The sequence below is a fragment of the Stegostoma tigrinum genome, chromosome 39, assembly GCF_030684315.1.
Source record: "Stegostoma tigrinum isolate sSteTig4 chromosome 39, sSteTig4.hap1, whole genome shotgun sequence".
Lineage (NCBI taxonomy): Eukaryota > Metazoa > Chordata > Chondrichthyes > Orectolobiformes > Stegostomatidae > Stegostoma > Stegostoma tigrinum.
In genome coordinates this window covers 13,003,786-13,017,873 of record NC_081392.1, presented here as the reverse complement: position 1 = coordinate 13,017,873, position 14,088 = coordinate 13,003,786, and the positions used below count along the sequence as shown (strand labels likewise).

At 55.9% G+C, this 14,088-nt stretch overlaps 1 protein-coding gene across 1 annotated transcript in view; it reads left to right on the top strand.

Moving 5' to 3' along the window:
* LOC125447744 (meiosis initiator protein-like) overlaps positions 1–14,088 on the top strand; it is a 182,120-nt gene that overhangs the window by 164,190 nt on the left and 3,842 nt on the right. Inside the window, exons 14-15 of the mRNA XM_059640887.1 lie at positions 1,016–1,257; positions 13,578–13,667. Of these exons, the coding sequence (XP_059496870.1) occupies positions 1,016–1,257; positions 13,578–13,667 (332 nt within the window). The remainder of the gene's footprint in view (positions 1–1,015; positions 1,258–13,577; positions 13,668–14,088) is intronic.

The following is a 14,088-nucleotide window of genomic DNA, read 5'->3' as shown; positions in this document are numbered from 1 at the left end:
GTAGACCTCCCCCCTGCTAACTCAGTATGCAGTTTTCCCTGTCAGGAAACCAGCCACCTTTCCTGTTATCAGAGAGGCAGGTGATCAGGAAAGTGTTGAGTTGAGGACCTTGAGATATTAATTGTCCACTTGAGTTCCTGGCAAGCCAAGAAACCCATCCATGGACCTTCCCACCCAATGAGGTGAGGACTGAGAATGGGGTGAATTTTTCTTACTTGTCCAGTTATTTTTACTGTTTTCCATCTCCAGAGAGGGGTGAATTCCATCCATAAAATGTTTCAGCTCAGAAGAAGGTCAGTGAAAGAACTACCCACATCATCTCATGTTTTCCCAACAGCGCTGACTTTTAAATTTTGTTTCCATGCGTATATCCACGTTCCTTTTGAAAGTTGCAATTGAGTCTGCTTCCACCAGTCTTCCAGACAATGCATTCCAGATCATCTCATTTGCTGCATAAAGCTAAATGACATCACATCATTCTTCTGATTTTTTTATCTAAAATTGGTCTCCTTTTGAGGTTGACTCTCCTGCCATTTTATGGAGGCACCAGTGTTGGACTGAGGTGGACAAAGTCAGAAATCACATGCCATCAAGTTATAGTCCATCTGGTATATTTGAAATCACAAGCTTTTGGAGCGCTGCCCCTTCATCAGCTGAAGTGACCATTGTGGAATGAGATTCTTTCCCCGCTTTACTCCTCAAAATCATTCAATCTTTTGAGCATCTTTGTGTCATCTCCCTTAAATTTCTCTGCTCTAAAAGAACAGTTCCGGCTTCTCCAGTCTCTCCACAGAACTGAAATTCCTCTCCAATGCTTTTACTTACTTCCTAAAGTGAAATGCCTGAAATGACACACAATGTTTCTGCTCAGCCTTAACTTGTACTTGATACAGATCTCACATTTCCCCCATGTAATTGTATAGAGATTTAGCAAAACCTTGCTTCTTGTCTTTTGAAACTGGAGTTGTGTTTTGGAATGTAGCTTGTAGCCTGACTCTCTGACTGTCACTTCCAGGACAGTGATGAAAGCGAACGTTGGCTGTCCTCAAGTGATGACATGGAGGACAATGACACAACCTGGACACCATATTGCAGAGGAAAGATTTTACAGCAAACTGCTGTGAGCAAACAGAAACGTGGCAAGATCCTCAGCCAAGGCAAGATACGTAGGAAGAGATGCTGCACACTCCAACTCAAGAAAAAATGTGTCAATGGTTTCATCATGTTCTGTCGTATTAACAGGAGGCTGTACATCAGGTAGCTGTTCATCAGAGAAAGGGAGAGAGTGTGCTATAGTCTATCAGAGAAAGGGAGAGATTGTGCTATAGTCCATCAGAGAGAGGGAGTGTGTGATACAATCCCTAAATCACACTCTCTCCCTCTCTGATGGACTTTACCTCTCACTCATTCCATCATAGAGAGGGAGAAAATGTGATACCATTCATCAGCAGAGGGAGAGAGAGTGGTATCATTTATCAGAGAAAGAGAAAGTGTGTGATACCATGAGATGAGGAGTAGAAGGAGACCAATCAAACCATCCAGGCAGCCCCACCATTCTGAGAGATCTTGGCCGATCTGATAATCCTTGCTTCCATTTTCCTGCCTTTTCCCAATAACCCTTGATTCCCTTCCTGCTTAAAAATCTGTGTATCTGAACCTTGGATATATTTAATGACCAAGCCTAATGTCTTCACTCAATGTTCTGCACTTCACAAAACATGCTCCAATCTCTGTGCTTTTTTCCTTCCTCCCTGACTGCCTCCATCTCCAGCTTCAAGGCCTGGCACTTAGACCGTGTCTTTGCATGTCCCTCTCCAACCTTAGGTCCTCCACTCTCCAGCCTGAGCTCCTTCACTCTCCGACCTTAGCTCCTGTACTGTCTGACTTTAGCTCCTTCACTCTCTGACCTTGGCCCCTTCACTCTCTGACCTTGGCCCCTTCACTCTCTGACCTTGGCCCCTTCACTCGCTGACCTTAGCTCCTTCACTGTCTGACCTGAGCTCCCTCAGTCTCCACTCTTAGCTCCTTCAGTCTCCGCACTTAGCTCCCTCACTCTCCGCTCTAAGCTCCCTCACTCGCCACTCTTAGCTCCCTCACTCGCCACTCTTAGCTCCCTCACTCGCCGACCTTAGCTCCCTCACTCGCCGATCTTAGCTCCCTCACTCGCCGAATTTAGCTCCCTCACTCGCCGACCTTAGATCCCTCACTCGCCGACCTTAGCTCCCTCACTCGCCGACCTTAGCTCCCTCACTGGCCGACCTTAGCTCCCTCACTCGCCGACCTTAGCTCCCTCACTCGCCGACCTTAGCTCCCTCACTCGCCGACCTTAGCTCCCTCACTCGCCGACCTTAGCTCCCTCACTCGCCGACCTTAGCTCCCTCACTCGCCGACCTTAGCTCCCTCAATCACTGACCTTAGCTCCCAAACTCGCCGACCTTGGCTCCTCCCCTCTCCGAGCTAAACTCCTGTACTGTCCGACCTTAGCTCCCTCACTCTCCGACCTTAGCTCCCTCACTTCCGACCTTAGCTCTTGCACTGTCCAACCTTAGCTCCCTCACCCTCCGACTTTAGCTCCTCCCCACTCTTGAGCTTAGCTCCTCCCCCTCCAAACTTAGCTCCTGTACTGTCCAACCTTAGCTCACTCACTCGCCGACCTTAGCTCACTGACTCGCCGACCTTCGCTCCCTCACATGCCAATCTTAGCTCCCTCACTCGCCGACTTTAGCTTCTCCCCTCTCCGAGCTTAGCTCCTGTACTGTGCAACCTTAGCTCCCTCACTCTCCGAGCGTAGCTCCCTCACTCTCCGACCATAGCTCCCTCACTCGCCGACCTTAGCTCCTGCACTGTCCAACCTAAGCTCCCTCACTTGCCGATCTTAGCTCCCCCACTCGCCGATCTTAGCTCCCTCACTCTCCGACTTTAGCTCCTCCCCACTCCGAGCTTAGCTCCTCCCCTCTCCAAAGTTAGCGCCTGTACTGTCCAACCTTAGCTCCTTCACTCGCCGACCTTAGCTCACTGACTCGCAGACCTTAGCTCGCTCGCCGACCTTAGCTCCCTGACTCTCCGACCTTAGCTCCCTGACTCTCCGACCTCAGCTCCCACACTCTCCGACTTTAGTTCCTCCACTCCCCGAGGTTAGCTCCTGCCCTCTCCGAACTTAGCTCCTGTACTGTCCAACCTTATCTCCCTCACTCTCTGACCTTAGCTCCCTCACTCGCTGACCTTAGCTCCCTCACTCGCTGACCTTAGCTCCCTCACTCTCCGACCTTAGCTCCTGTACCGTCCAACCTTAGCTCCATCACTCGCCGATCTTAGCTCCCCGACTGTCTGACCTTAGCTCCCTCACTCTCCGCTCTTAGCTCCCTCACTCTCCGCTCTTAGCTCCCTCACTCTCCGCTCTTAGCTCCCTCCCTCTCCACTCTTAGCTCCCTCACTCGCCGACCTTAGCTCCCTCACTCTCCACTCTTAGCTCCCTCACTCGCCGACCTTAGCTCCCTCAATCTCCGCTCTTAGCTCCCTCACTCGCAGACCTTAGCTCCCTCACTCGCCGAGTTTAGCTCCCTCACTCTCCGACCTTAGCTCACTCACTCGCCGATCGTAGTTCCCTCATTCACCGATCTTAGGTCCCTCACTCTCCGACCTTAGCTCCCTCACTCGCCGACCTTAGCTCCCTCACTCGCCGACCTTAGCTCCCTCACTCGCCGACCTTAGCTCCCTCACTCGCCGACCTTAGCTCCCTCACTCGCCGACCTTAGCTCACTCACTCGCCGATCGTAGTTCCCTCACTCTCTGCTCTTAGCTCCCTCACTCTCTGCTCTTAGCTCCCTCACTCTCTGCTCTTAGCTCCCTCACTCTCTGCTCTTAGCTCCCTCACTCGCCGACCTTAGCTCCCTCACTCTCCGACCTTAGCTCACTCACTCGCCGATCGTAGTTCCCTCATTCACCGATCTTAGGTCCCTCACTCTCCGACCTTAGCTCCCTCACTCGCCGACCTTAGCTCCCTCACTCGCCGACCTTAGCTCCCTCACTCTCCGACCTTAGCTCACTCACTCGCCGATCTCAACTCCCTCACTCGCCGATCTTAGCTCCCTCACTCTCCAACCTTAGTTCCCTCACTCGCCGACCTTAGTTCCCTCACTCGCTGTTCTTAGCTCCCTCACTTGCTGATCTTAGCTCCCTCACTGGCCGACCTTAGCTCCCTCACTCGCCGACCTTAGCTCCCTCACTCTCCGACCTTAGCTCACTCACTCGCCGATCGTAGTTCCCTCATTCACCGATCTTAGGTCCCTCACTCTCCGACCTTAGCTCCCTCACTCTCTGCTCTTAGCTCCCTCACTCTCTGCTCTTAGCTCCCTCACTCTCCGACCTTAGCTCACTCACTCGCCGATCTCAGCTCCCTCACTCGCCGATCTCAGCTCCCTCACTCGCCGATCTTAGCTCCCTCACTCGCCGATCTTAGCTCCCTCACTCGCAGACCTTAGCTCCCTCACTCGCCGACCTTAGCTCACTCACTCGCCGAGTTTAGCTCCCTCACTCGCCGATCGTAGTTCCCTCACTCGCCGATCGTACTTCCCTCACTCGCTGTTCTTAGCTCCCTCACTTGCTGATCTTAGCTCCCTCACTGGCCAACCTTAGCTCCCTCACTCTCCGACCTTAGTTCCGTCACTCGCCGACCTTAGTTCCCTCACTCGCTGTTCTTAGCTCCCTCACTTGCTGATCTTAGCTCCCTCACTGGCCGACCTTAGCTCCCTCACTGGCCGACCTTAGCTCCCTCACTCGCCGACCTTAGCTCCCTCACTCGCCGATCTTAGCTCCCTCGCTTGCCGACCTTAGCTCCCTCACTGGCCGACCTTAGCTCCCTCACTGGCCGACCTTAGCTCCCTCACTCGCCGACCTTAGCTCCCTCACTCGCCGATCTTAGCTCCCTCACTCGCCGAACTTAGCTCCCTCACTCGCCGAACTTAGCTCCCTCACTCGCCGAACTTAGCTCCCTCACTCGCCGACCTTAGCTCCCTCACTCACCGACCTTAGCTCCCTCACTCGCCGACGTAAGCTCTTGCACTGTCCAACCTTAGCTCCCTCACTCCCCTACCTTAGCTCCCTCACATGCCAATCTTAGCGCCCTCACTCGCCGATCTTAGCTCCCTCACTCTCCGACTTTAGCTCCTCCCTCTCCGAACTTAGCTCCTGTACTGTCCAACCTTAGCTCCATCACTTGCCGATCTTAGCTCCCACACTCGCCGATCTTAGCTCCCTCACTCTCTGACCTTAGCTCCCTCACTCTCTGACCTTAGCTCCCTCACTCTCTGACCTTAGCTCCCTCACTCTCTGACATTAGCTCCCTCACTCTCTGACATTAGCTCCCTCACTCTCCCCTCTTAGCTCCCTCACTCTCCGCTCTTAGCTCCCTCACTCTCCGCTCTTAGCTCCCTCACTCGCCGCTCTTAGCTCCCTCACTCGCCGCTCTTAGCTCCCTCACTCGCCGCTCTTAGCTCCCTCACTCGCCGCTCTTAGCTCCCTCACTCGCCGCTCTTAGCTCCCTCACTCGCCGACATTAGCTCCCTCACTCTCCGCTCTTAGCTCCCTCACTCTCCGCTCTTAGCTCCCTCACTCGCCGCTCTTAGCTCCCTCACTCGCCGATCTTAGCTCCCTCACTCGCCGATCTTAGCTCCCTCACTCTCCGACCTTAGCTCCCTCACTCTCCGACCTCAGCTCCCTCACTCGCCGATCTTAGCTCCCTCACTCGCCGATCTTAGCTCCCTCACTCGCCGAGCTTAGCTCCCTCACTCGCCGAGCTTAGCTCCCTCACTCGCCGAGCTTAGCTCCCTCACTCGCCGAGCTTAGCTCCCTCACTCGCCGAGCTTAGCTCCCTCACTCGCCGAACTTAGCTCCCTCACTCGCCGAACTTAGCTCCCTCACTCGCCGAACTTAGCTCCCTCACTCGCTGACCTTAGCTCCCTCACTCACCGACCTTAGCTCCCTCACTTGCCGACGTAAGCTCTTGCACTGTCCAACCTTAGCTCCCTCACTCCCCTACCTTAGCTCCCTCACATGCCAATCTTAGCGCCCTCACTCGCCGATCTTAGCTCCCTCACTCTCCGACTTTAGCTCCTCCCCACTCCGAGCTTAGCTCCTCCCTCTCCGAACTTAGCTCCTGTACTGTCCAACCTTAGCTCCATCACTTGCCGATCTTAGCTCCCACACTCGCCGATCTTAGCTCCCTCACTCTCTGACCTTAGCTCCCTCACTCTCTGACCTTAGCGCCCTCACTCTCCGCTCTTAGCTCCCTCACTCTCCGCTCTTAGCTCCCTTATTTGCCGCTCTTAGCTCCCTCACTCGCCGCTCTTAGCTCCCTCACTCACCGCTCTTAGCTCCCTCACTCGCCGCTCTTAGCTCCCTCACTCGCCGCTCTTAGCTCCCTCACTCGCCGCTCTTAGCTCCCTCACTCGCCGATCTTAGCTCCCTCACTCGCCGATCTTAGCTCCCTCACTCTCCGACCTCAGCTCCCTCACTCTCCGACCTCAGCTCCCTCACTCTCCGACCTCAGCTCCCTCACTCTCCGACCTCAGCTCCCTCACTCGCTGATCTTAGCTCCCTCACTCGCTGATCTTAGCTCCCTCACTCGCTGATCTTAGCTCCCTCACTCGCTGATCTTAGCTCCCTCACTCGCTGATCTTAGCTCCCTCACTCGCCGATCTTAGCTCCCTCACTCGCCGATCTTAGCTCCCTCACTCGCCGATCTTAGCTCCCTCACTCGCCGATCTTAGCTCCCTCACTCGCCGATCTTAGCTCCCTCACTCGCCGATCTTAGCTCCCACACTCGCCGATCTGAGCTCCCTCACTCTGATATCTTTGCTCCCTCACTCGCATATCTTTGCTCCCTCACTCGCATATCTTCGCTCCCTCACTCTCCGCTCTGAGCTCCCTCACTCGCCGATCTTAGCTCCCTCACTCGCCGATCTGAGCTCCCTCACTCGCCGACCTTAGCTCCCTCACTCTCCGACCTTCACTGCTGCACTGTCCAACCTTAGCTCCGTCACTCTCCGCTCTTAGCTCCCTCACTCTCCGCTCTTAGCTCCCTCACTCTCCGCTCTGAGCTTCCTCACTCGCCGACCTTAGTTCCCTCACTCGCCGATCTTAGTTCCCTCACTCGCCGATCTTAGCTCCCTCACTCGCCGATCTGAGCTCCTTCCCTCGCCGATCTGAGCTCCCTCCCTCGCCGATCTGAGCTCCCTCCCTCGCCGATCTGAGCTCCCTCCCTCGCCGATCTGAGCTCCCTCACTTTCCGATCTTAGCTCCCTCACTTTCCGAGCTTAGCTCCCTCACTCGCCGATCTTAGCTCCCTCGCTTGCCAATCTTAGCTCCCTCGCTCGCCGATCTTAGCTCCCACACTCGCCGATCTTAGCTCCCTCACTCTCTGACCTTAGCTCCCTCACTCTCTGACCTTAGCTCCCTCACTCTCCGCTCTTAGCTGCCTCACTCTCCGCTCTTAGCTCCCTCACTCGCCGATCTTAGCTCCCTCGCTTGCCAATCTTAGCTCCCTCGCTCGCCGATCTTAGCTCCCTCACTCGCCGATCTTAGCTCCCTCACTCTCCGACCTTAGCTCCCTCACTCCCCTACCTTAGCTCCCTCACATGCCAATCTTAGCGCCCTCACTCGCCGATCTTAGCTCCCTCACTCTCCGACTTTAGCTCCTCCCCACTCCGAGCTTAGCTCCTCCCTCTCCGAACTTAGCTCCTGTACTGTCCAACCTTAGCTCCATCACTTGCCGATCTTAGCTCCCACACTCGCCGATCTTAGCTCCCTCACTCTCTGACCTTAGCTCCCTCACTCTCTGACCTTAGCGCCCTCACTCTCCGCTCTTAGCTCCCTCACTCTCCGCTCTTAGCTCCCTTATTTGCCGCTCTTAGCTCCCTCACTCGCCGCTCTTAGCTCCCTCACTCGCCGCTCTTAGCTCCCTCACTCGCCGCTCTTAGCTCCCTCACTCGCCGCTCTTAGCTCCCTCACTCGCCGCTCTTAGCTCCCTCACTCGCCGCTCTTAGCTCCCTCACTCGCCGCTCTTAGCTCCCTCACTCGCCGCTCTTAGCTCCCTCACTCGCCGATCTTAGCTCCCTCACTCGCCGATCTTAGCTCCCTCACTCTCCGACCTCAGCTCCCTCACTCTCCGACCTCAGCTCCCACACTCGCCGATCTTAGCTCCCTCACTCTCTGACCTTAGCTCCCTCACTCTCCGCTCTTAGCTCCCTCACTCTCCGCTCTTAGCTCCCTCACTCTCCGCTCTTAGCTCCCTTATTTGCCGCTCTTAGCTCCCTCACTCGCCGATCTTAGCTCCCTCACTCGCCGATCTTAGCTCCCACACTCGCCGATCTGAGCTCCCTCACTCTGATATCTTTGCTCCCTCACTCGCATATCTTTGCTCCCTCACTCGCATATCTTCGCTCCCTCACTCTCCGCTCTGAGCTCCCTCACTCGCCGATCTTAGCTCCCTCACTCGCCGATCTGAGCTCCCTCACTCGCCGACCTTAGCTCCCTCACTCTCCGACCTTCACTGCTGCACTGTCCAACCTTAGCTCCGTCACTCTCCGCTCTTAGCTCCCTCACTCTCCGCTCTTAGCTCCCTCACTCTCCGCTCTGAGCTTCCTCACTCGCCGACCTTTGTTCCCTCACTCGCCGATCTTAGTTCCCTCACTCGCCGATCTTAGCTCCCTCACTCGCCGATCTGAGCTCCTTCCCTCGCCGATCTGAGCTCCCTCCCTCGCCGATCTGAGCTCCCTCCCTCACCGATCTGAGCTCCCTCCCTCGCCGATCTTAGCTCCCTCACTTTCCGATCTTAGCTCCCTCACTTTCCGAGCTTAGCTCCCTCACTCGCCGATCTTAGCTCCCTCGCTTGCCAATCTTAGCTCCCTCGCTCGCCGATCTTAGCTCCCACACTCGCCGATCTTAGCTCCCTCACTCTCTGACCTTAGCTCCCTCACTCTCTGACCTTAGCTCCCTCACTCTCCGCTCTTAGCTGCCTCACTCTCCGCTCTTAGCTCCCTTATTTGCCGCTCTTAGCTCCCTCACTCGCCGCTCTTAGCTCCCTCACTCACCGCTCTTAGCTCCCTCACTCGCCGCTCTTAGCTCCCTCACTCGCCGCTCTTAGCTCCCTCACTCGCCGATCTTAGCTCCCTCACTCGCCGATCTTAGCTCCCTCACTCTCCGACCTTAGCTCCCTCACTCTCCGACCTTAGCTCCCTCACTCTCCGACCTCAGCTCCCTCACTCTCCGACCTCAGCTCCCTCACTCTCCGACCTCAGCTCCCTCACTCTCCGACCTCAGCTCCCTCACTCGCTGATCTTAGCTCCCTCACTCGCTGATCTTAGCTCCCTCACTCGCTGATCTTAGCTCCCTCACTCGCTGATCTTAGCTCCCTCACTCGCTGATCTTAGCTCCCTCACTCGCTGATCTTAGCTCCCTCACTCGCTGATCTTAGCTCCCTCACTCGCCGATCTTAGCTCCCTCACTCGCCGATCTTAGCTCCCACACTCGCCGATCTGAGCTCCCTCACTCGCATATCTTTGCTCCCTCACTCGCATATCTTCGCTCCCTCACTCTCCGCTCTGAGCTCCCTCACTCGCCGATCTTAGCTCCCTCACTCGCCGATCTGAGCTCCCTCACTCGCCGACCTTAGCTCCCTCACTCTCCGACCTTCACTGCTGCACTGTCCAACCTTAGCTCCGTCACTCTCCGCTCTTAGCTCCCTCACTCTCCGCTCTTAGCTCCCTCACTCTCCGCTCTGAGCTTCCTCACTCGCCGACCTTAGTTCCCTCACTCGCCGATCTTAGCTCCCTCACTCGCCGATCTTAGCTCCCTCACTCGCCGATCTGAGCTCCTTCCCTCGCCGATCTGAGCTCCCTCCCTCGCCGATCTGAGCTCCCTCCCTCGCCGATCTGAGCTCCCTCCCTCGCCGATCTGAGCTCCCTCCCTCGCCGATGTTAGCTCCCTCACTCGCCGATCTTAGCTCCCTCACTTTCCGAGCTTAGCTCCCTCGCTCGCCGATCTTAGCTCCCTCGCTCGCCGATCTTAGCTCCCTCGCTCGCCGATCTTAGCTCCCTCACTCGCCGATCTTAGCTCCCTCACTCTCCGTCTTTAGCTCCGCCACACTCCGAGCTTAGCTCCTGCCCTCGCCAAACTTAGCTCCTTTACTGTCCAACCTTAGCTCCCTCACTCTCCGCTCTTAGCTCCCTCACTCTCCGCTCTTAGCTCCCTCACTCTCCACTCTTAGCACCCTCACTCTCCGCTCTTAGCACCCTCACTCTCCGCTCTCAGCACCCTCACTCTCCGCTCTCAGCACCCTCACTCTCCGCTCTCAGCACCCTCACTCTCCGCTCTCAGCACCCTCACTCTCCGCTCTCAGCACCCTCACTCTCCGCTCTTAGCTCCCGCACTCGCCGACCTTAGCTCCCTCACTCGCCGACCTTAGCTCCCTCACTCGCCGACCTTAGCTCCCTCACTCGCCGACCTTAGCTCCCTCACTCGCCGATCTTAGCTCCCTCACTTTCCGAGCTTAGCTCCTCCCATCTCCAAACTTAGCTCCTGCCCTCTCCAAACTTAGCTCCTGTACTGTCCAACCTTAGCTCCCTCACTCGCCGATCTTAGCTCCCTCGCTCGCCGATCTTAGCTCCCTCGCTCGCCGATCTTAGCTCCCTCACTCGCCGATCTTAGCTCCCTCACTCTCCGTCTTTAGCTCCGCCACACTCCGAGCTTAGCTCCTGCCCTCGCCAAACTTAGCTCCTTTACTGTCCAACCTTAGCTCCCTCACTCTCCGCTCTTAGCTCCCTCACTCTCCGCTCTTAGCTCCCTCACTCTCCGCTCTTAGCACCCTCACTCTCCGCTCTTAGCACCCTCACTCTCCGCTCTCAGCACCCTCACTCTCCGCTCTCAGCACCCTCACTCTCCGCTCTCAGCACCCTCACTCTCCGCTCTCAGCACCCTCACTCTCCGCTCTCAGCACCCTCACTCTCCGCTCTCAGCACCCTCACTCTCCGCTCTTAGCTCCCGCACTCGCCGACCTTAGCTCCCTCACTCGCCGACCTTAGCTCCCTCACTCGCCGACCTTAGCTCCCTCACTCGCCGACCTTAGCTCCCTCACTCGCCGACCTTAGCTCCCTCACTCGCCGACCTTAGCTCCCTCACTCGCCGATCTTAGCTCCCTCACTTTCCGAGCTTAGCTCCTCCCATCTCCAAACTTAGCTCCTGCACTGTCCAACCTTAGCTCCCTCACTCGCCGATCTTAGCTCCCTCACTCTCCGACTTTAGGTCCTTCCCTCCCCGAGCTTAGCTCCTCCCGTCTCTGACCTTAGCTCCCTCACTTGCCGATCTTAGCTCCCTCACTTGCCGATCTTAGCTCCCTCACTCGCCGATCTTAGCTCCCTCACTCGCCGATCTTAGCTCCCTCACTCGTCGACCTTAGCTCCCTCACTCGCCGATCTTAGCTCCCTCACTTTCCGCTCTTAGCTCCCTCACTCTCCGCTCTTAGCACCCTCACTCTCCGCTCTTAGCACCCTCACTCTCCGCTCTCAGCACCCTCACTCTCCGCTCTCAGCACCCTCTCTCTCCGCTCTCAGCACCCTCACTCTCCGCTCTCAGCACCCTCACTCTCCGCTCTCAGCACCCTCACTCTCCGCTCTCAGCACCCTCACTCTCCGCTCTTAGCTCCCGCACTCGCCGACCTTAGCTCCCTCACTCGCCGACCTTAGCTCCCTCACTCGCCGACCTTAGCTCCCTCACTCGCCGACCTTAGCTCCCTCACTCGCCGACCTTAGCTCCCTCACTCGCCGATCTTAGCTCCCTCACTTTCCGAGCTTAGCTCCTCCCATCTCCAAACTTAGCTCCTGCCCTCTCCAAACTTAGCTCCTGTACTGTCCAACCTTAGCTCCCTCACTCGCCGATCTTAGCTCCCTCGCTCGCCGATCTTAGCTCCCTCGCTCGCCGATCTTAGCTCCCTCACTCGCCGATCTTAGCTCCCTCACTCTCCGTCTTTAGCTCCGCCACACTCCGAGCTTAGCTCCTGCCCTCGCCAAACTTAGCTCCTTTACTGTCCAACCTTAGCTCCCTCACTCTCCGCTCTTAGCTCCCTCACTCTCCGCTCTTAGCTCCCTCACTCTCCGCTCTTAGCACCCTCACTCTCCGCTCTTAGCACCCTCACTCTCCGCTCTCAGCACCCTCACTCTCCGCTCTCAGCACCCTCACTCTCCGCTCTCAGCACCCTCACTCTCCGCTCTCAGCACCCTCACTCTCCGCTCTCAGCACCCTCACTCTCCGCTCTCAGCACCCTCACTCTCCGCTCTCAGCACCCTCACTCTCCGCTCTTAGCTCCCGCACTCGCCGACCTTAGCTCCCTCACTCGCCGACCTTAGCTCCCTCACTCGCCGACCTTAGCTCCCTCACTCGCCGACCTTAGCTCCCTCACTCGCCGACCTTAGCTCCCTCACTCGCCGACCTTAGCTCCCTCACTCGCCGATCTTAGCTCCCTCACTTTCCGAGCTTAGCTCCTCCCATCTCCAAACTTAGCTCCTGCACTGTCCAACCTTAGCTCCCTCACTCGCCGATCTTAGCTCCCTCACTCTCCGACTTTAGGTCCTTCCCTCCCCGAGCTTAGCTCCTCCCGTCTCTGACCTTAGCTCCCTCACTTGCCGATCTTAGCTCCCTCACTCGCCGATCTTAGCTCCCTCACTCGCCGATCTTAGCTCCCTCACTCGCCGATCTTAGCTCCCTCACTCGCCGATCTTAGCTCCCTCACTCGTCGACCTTAGCTCCCTCACTCGCCGACCTTAGCTCCCGCACTGTCCAACCTTAGCTCCCTCACTCGCCGGTCTTAGCTCCCTCACTCGCCGATCTTAGCTCCCACGCTCGCCGATCTTAGCTCCCTCGCTCGCCGATCATAGCTCCCTCACTCTCCGACTTTAGCTCCACCGCACTCCGAGATTAGCTCCTGCCCTCTCCATACTTAGCTCCTGTACTGTCCAACCTTAGCTCTCTCACTCGCCGATCTTAGCTCCCTCACTTGTCGACCTTAACTCCCTCACTCGGCGACCTTAGCTCCTGCACTGTACAACCTTAGCTCCTGCACTGTACAACCTTAGTTCCCTCACTCGCCGATCTTAGCTCCCTCACTCTCCGACCTTAACTCCCTCACTCTACAACTTTAGCTCCTCCCCTGTCCGAGTTTAGCTCTCTCTCTCTCTCTCTGACCATCGGTCCTCCCCTCTCCAACCTTAGCTCCTTCACTGTCCGACCTTAGCTTCTTCACTCTCTAGCTGTTATCTTTGGGACATTTTAATACTTTCTATATCGCTATAAATAGTTGTTGCTGATTGAACTAGAGGAAGGGAGCTGTAAGACCCATAGTTCTGAGCCCTGGGAGGAAATGAATTAGCATAGGACAGTTAGGATCAAGATTAAATTTTACAGCAGGGACCCAAGGTGGAGGAAATGTTTGAGGAAAACAAGATTGTGTGTACACAAAATGAAGTGCAAATTCTGTATTGTTCATATTTAACTCATGTAAATGATCAAATCCCGTTGTGTCTCCACAGTGACCATCCTGGGACTGCTTCTACAGTTGCTACCAAAGCTCTGGCTCACGTCTGGCGCACCATGTCAAAAAATGAACGGCGGCCATACTGGTAAGATGGTGAGAAATCCATGGGAGTGCTATCCAGTCAGTCAAAGAAACCGTGAACAAATTTTATTAACAAACCCTACTCTGTGGGTTAAGGTTGGACCAAGTAAATAGGACGTTTAGGATTGGGCTTTTGAAACATATTGAGGGGCCTTGATCTCCTTATCTCAGGAGGGAAATACTTGCATCAGAAGCAGTCTAAAGAAAGTTGAGTAAACTGATTACTGGGATGAAGAAGGCTCTTGTGGCACTATCCAGGTCTCTACCTGTGAGCGGAGGCTTGGATTCAAGTCTTGCTCCAGAAGTGAGTAAAAACTTCACTCAAAAGGTTGTACTGGAAATATCATGTTCGGGGATTGCAACCCCACTGGAAAAAAAACAATGAATTAGTGGGTGGCACAGTGTCTCACAGCACCAGGACCTGG